Source organism: Octodon degus, unplaced genomic scaffold, assembly GCF_000260255.1.
Source record: "Octodon degus isolate 3935 unplaced genomic scaffold, OctDeg1.0 scaffold00183, whole genome shotgun sequence".
Classification (NCBI taxonomy): domain Eukaryota; kingdom Metazoa; phylum Chordata; class Mammalia; order Rodentia; family Octodontidae; genus Octodon; species Octodon degus.
In genome coordinates, this window is record NW_004524759.1 from 3,709,241 (window position 1) to 3,714,210 (window position 4,970).

The 4,970-nt window shown below is 47.1% G+C and overlaps 1 protein-coding gene across 1 annotated transcript in view; it reads left to right on the forward strand.

Moving 5' to 3' along the window:
- Positions 1-229: 229 nt before the first annotated feature.
- Positions 230-4,970, forward strand: part of Cisd2 (CDGSH iron sulfur domain 2) — a 20,336-nt gene continuing 15,595 nt past the window's right edge. The window contains exon 1 of the mRNA XM_004643709.2: positions 230-433. Coding sequence (XP_004643766.1) covers positions 331-433 — 103 coding nt within the window. The 5' untranslated portion in view covers positions 230-330. The remainder of the gene's footprint in view (positions 434-4,970) is intronic.

Sequence of the window (4,970 nt, forward strand, 5' to 3'; positions counted from 1 at the left end):
AACTCGCAAACCAATGTAGATCTGGCCGAAGCATCCAACTCGAGGATGGTCTTGAGACTTCCGTCCTTCGCCCTTCCCGAGGGCCGGGAGTATATGGAGGCGCGGGGGACATCGCTAGGTCCCAGACGCCGCAGCTCCCCGGGTCTGCCAATCCGGGATCCACAGCCCCAGCCGCTCAGTCTCCGCAGCCCCGCGCGTTCTCGCGGTCGAGCGCGCGCACGTCACGCGCCGCGGCCAATCGCCGCGGCCATATCCCCCGCGCCCCGGGCGCAGGCGCGGCAGTGGGCCGAGGTTGGCGGGATCGCTGAGGCGCGGACGCTACTAGCCGCCATGGTTCTGGAGAGCGTGGCCCGTATCGTGAAGGTACAGCTCCCTGCCTACTTGAAGCGCCTTCCGGTGCCGGAAAGCATCACCGGCTTCGTGCACCTCACAGGTAGCGCTCGCCGTCCTTGCGCGCCCTGGGGGAGGGGCGAGCAGCCCTGTGCGAGGGGCGGGGCGAAGCCGAGCACGCCGCCCCCTGGCTGCCGCGACCCTGCGTGCGCCTGCGCCCGCATGCGCGGTGACGCCGGGAGCGTCCGCGCGGCCGCGTCCCGGAGCTCTAGTTCGGGGCCTCCCGCGGCGTCAGCGTGTGCCGGGGGCAGCCGGAGGAATAGTGGGCGGGTCCCTCTGTCCTCAGCCTGCGTCGTCGGTTGGCAGGAGTGTTTTAGAGCTCGTTAGGGCAGGCTCCGTCCCCGATCGCTGGGTGGCAAGGAGTAGACGGGGCGTGGGCAGGAGGTGCGGGCGCGCGCGACGAGGATGGAGCTAGGAGACAGGTCTACCCTTCCGGGGGACACGCGAGGTCACCCCGAGGCCGCCTGCCCCGGGAGGGAGGCCGGCCAAGCAGATGTGACGTGTGCTTAGGGTCTTCTTTACACAAGGCGGGGACGTTTGCAGACGCGGCGCATCCGTGGGCTGCGTCGGGTGTGAGCCTGCGGCTGGTGAGGAAGCGGGCGCAGGCAGGCGCTGGGGGTTGGGGGTCGGGGATTGGGGCGCGAGCGTGGACTTCCACTGCTGCTGGGCCGGCAGCGCCCCGGGCCTGGAGTTGCAGACCTGGAGTCCATGGTGGACGGGGGAAGGAGTACGAGACTTGTCCAGTCTAGACCAGAGAGAGGTTGTGCGGAACTAGTGAGCGTTACGTGGAGGTGGATTGCAACCCCATGGAGAAAGTTCATGGTTTTGTTTTTTCAAGAGTTGTTTCGTCGCTGTCTGTCTTGTCCCCACGACTCTTTCCAGCACTTTCAGGCCGAGGCAGGAGGATCAGGAGGGCCAAGCACAGGTAGTTTAGGCCTCTTAGCGAGACTGCCTCAGAATTAAGAAAAAGGGCCGGGTGGTGAGTGTGTTTAGATGGGGTTAACTAGGTGGCATTCCATTATTTTTTTATGGCCAAATATACATTATTTTATGAGCAGCGCCCCTTGCTCTGTTAAATGGATTGTGAATTTTAAGATTTTTAGATACTGAGTTTAGTAAAAAACATAATTGAGTAAAAAGCATGATAATCTCTAGGGTGAAACATCTAAACACCAAGCAATATAAAAGGAACAGAAAATGAAAAACCCTTCAAATTCCTGGGTGTTTATAAACATCAGAACCTTGGTCCTGCTTCTGTTCCATCTCTGACTGTATTGGTACTACTGTACTATCACACTGTACAGTAGTAAGCACACAGCAGCACATCTGTGACAATATCTGGCAGACACCTGAGTTACTTACAAGATTTGTTCACGTATATGGTTGAAATGGGAGGTCCATTTGAATGTTGCTAGTCCCAAATGTATTATATAGTTCTAGTTCAGTGTAAATAGCTACATATCAGTTTCCTCCTTTTTTTAAAATTTTTTTTATTTTTTAGTTTCCTTTTTGAATTATCCTTTTTTTTTTTTTTTTTTCCTTTTGACAGAGGGTTTTAGTATGTAGTTCAGGCTGGCCTTTGTAGCTCAGATTGGCCTTGAATTCACAGTGATCCTCCTGCCTCAGCCTCCCCTCACAGATGTTGGGATCACAGGCGTGCACCAGCATGCTTGACTTAAATTGCACTCATGAATGTACAGTATTCATCTAATTGGTACTACCAGGAAAAAAGGGTATTATCATCTTGTGACAATTACTGTCCTTTGGAATTTATCTTTTTTTGTTTGTTTTTGCTCTGAATGCCTTCAGGGCAGGTTTGGCTGGCTTGAGTTGTGGGGATCGAACCACAGCAACCTGAGCCTGACTGCTTTGTTGAAGCAGCCACTTAAAGAGCTGAGCTAAGGGGCAGGCCCCCTTTTTGTTGTTATTGATACAGGCCTTGCTATGCATTTCAGACTTGTAGTGATTCTCCTGTCTCAGCCTCCCCAATGCAGGGATTACAGGCGTGTGCTACCATGCCTGGTTTCTGGGCTGGTACCGCGTGCTGGTGTTTCTGGGGCTGGCAGGGCATGCAATACCAGGGATCCAACCCCAGACCTTGTGCTTGCAAGGCAGGCGCTTAAACCACCACTGAGCTATCTCCCAGCCCTGCAATTTATCTTAATTGTGTAAATTAATTTTTTAACAATCCAAATCAAGGCTGGATTTATAGCAGTTTCAGTTTTTTGTAACTGGAATGAAATTCAAACAGGTGAGAAAGTGATACTGGGTTTAATGGCTAGGAAGCATGTTTTCTTCTTTTTTTTTTTTTTTTTGGTGGAACCGGGGATTGAATTCAGGCCCTTGTGCTTGCCAGGCAAGTGCTTATTCTACTGAGCCATCTCCCAGCCCCCATGTTTTCTCAAAGATAATCTGCTATCAATAAATAACAGCATTTTCTATACATGCATTAGGAGCTGAATATGGTGGCATATACCTTTAATCCCAGCACTCAGTAGGCTGAAGCAGGAGCAGCACATAAGTCCTTGCCTGGCAAGAGCAAAGTCCTAAGTTCAATCCCCCAAAACAAAACCCCCCAAAACAAAACAAAACAAAACAAAACACCAAAATTTTGTTCCCTAAATCAGTAAGTTTTCCAAAAAATAAAATAAACCACAACAAAAAAGTTCTATTACAGTACCCATAATTAGTTTTTATTGCTTATTCAGGAAATAAACATAGTTATAATAACTGCTTATGGAAAGATGAGGCAGTTATTTATTTGTAAAGGGAATCGAACACAGGACCTCATCCTTGCCAGGCAGGTGCTGTGCCACTTGAGCTACATCTTCTGCCCCTAGTAGTCTGTAAATTAGTAACAATTGCAGGCCTTGTTTTGAAGTAATATTGATGAAAACTTAAGTGGCTGCTGCTTCCTCTTAATCTCCCTTTCAAAGTAGATTTTCAACATTTAGCTTTCTTTTATGAACTGCTTGTGGAATTCATTATAGACTTTTGTTGAAACAAAAACCAAGAAAAAAACTAGCAGACCAAAACATTTTCATTTTCTTTTTTGAAAACCAAGCCAAATAATTTATAGTTCACAACATATTCATTGTTTACTACAAACATCTAATACAAATTTAAAAAGTCACAGCTCCATTATTGTTGTGTATATTTCCTTCCCTAGTTAGATCTGGCAGGTTTTCTAAGCAACCTGCTCTCTCATGATGACTCTACATTCTTAGAAAAAACATGGAGATCCTTAAGTATCATACATGATTTAAGTACATACAGTTCTTATCTGTCAGAAAAACCTGTCTGTTTTTTGTTTGTTAAATTTTATAGAGGAAGGCCTTAAAAATAAACAAATGTTTTATATGGGAAGTATACTTTGACTTAAATTTTTTTCCTAATACTGCACCATATAAACTTTCTCCCTTTCCCTCTGTTTCTCTCCCACTTTTTTTTTTTTAATGGTATTGGTGAATCAGACCTAGGGCCTTTGCAATGAACTCTGTCCCCGAACCTTTTTCAATTTTAGTTTTTTTCCCTTTTTGTATTTTTTAGGGGAGGGTCTACAGGGTGTTCAGGGTCTCACTAGTAGATCAGACTCCTAGTGATCCTCCTGTTTACATCCTCCCAAAAGCTGGGATTACAGATGCGTGCCACCACACCCAGTCTCTTAAATTTTAGTTTGAGACAGGGTCTCCCCGAATTACCCAAGCTGGGCTTGAACTTGCAGTCCTCTGCCTCATCTCTCAGAGAGCTAGGATTATAGTACCAAGAGGACTCTTGCCTGGCAAGCACAAGGTCCTGAGTTCAATCCCCAGTACCAGAAACAAAACAAAACAAAACAAAAGTGACTTTTGGGGCTGGGGAGATGGCTTAGTAGAATATGCCCTTGCAGGGCCTGAGTTTAATCCCCAGTTTCCCCTCCAAAAAATGACTCTTGTTTTCTTTGGACTTCATCTCACAGAGTAGCCCGGACTGGCCTTGAACTTGTGATTCTTCTGCTTCAGTCTCCCATGTGCTGGAATTACATGTCTGTCACCACACCTAATCATAATTTTTTTTTTTGTGGTACCAGGGATTGAACTCAGGACCCTGCGCTTGCCTGGCAAGCACTTATTCTACTGAGCTATCTCCCTGAGCCCATAAATGTTTTAAAAATACCTCCAACAACAAATGTCTTTCTATTCAAAACTCAAAAAACAGTTTTCAGATTTATAAGCTTTCTATGAAATTCTGTTCACTTGAATTAGTTTTCATCTTCCATGAACTTTAACATCTTCCATGTATGCTTGGGCCCCCAGGGTTTGCTCTTTCAAGACAAATCAGTGTGGGACTTTGTTTCTTGAGTCAGGGTCTCTGTCTAGTTCAGACTGACCTCGAACGCACAGACACAGCTCCAGGTGTCGTGCTTCAGCCTTGCGAATCAGACCAGGGCCACCAAACCCAGCTAGTGTGAGACTTCAGTATATTCCCAGGGTTGCACACGTACCAGAACAGATAAGTGTAAGCTTGTTAGTGTTATTTATCTGGAAGGGGCTGGTTTTGAACAGAGAGTAAAAATTAATTTAAAATGACACCAAAGGGGC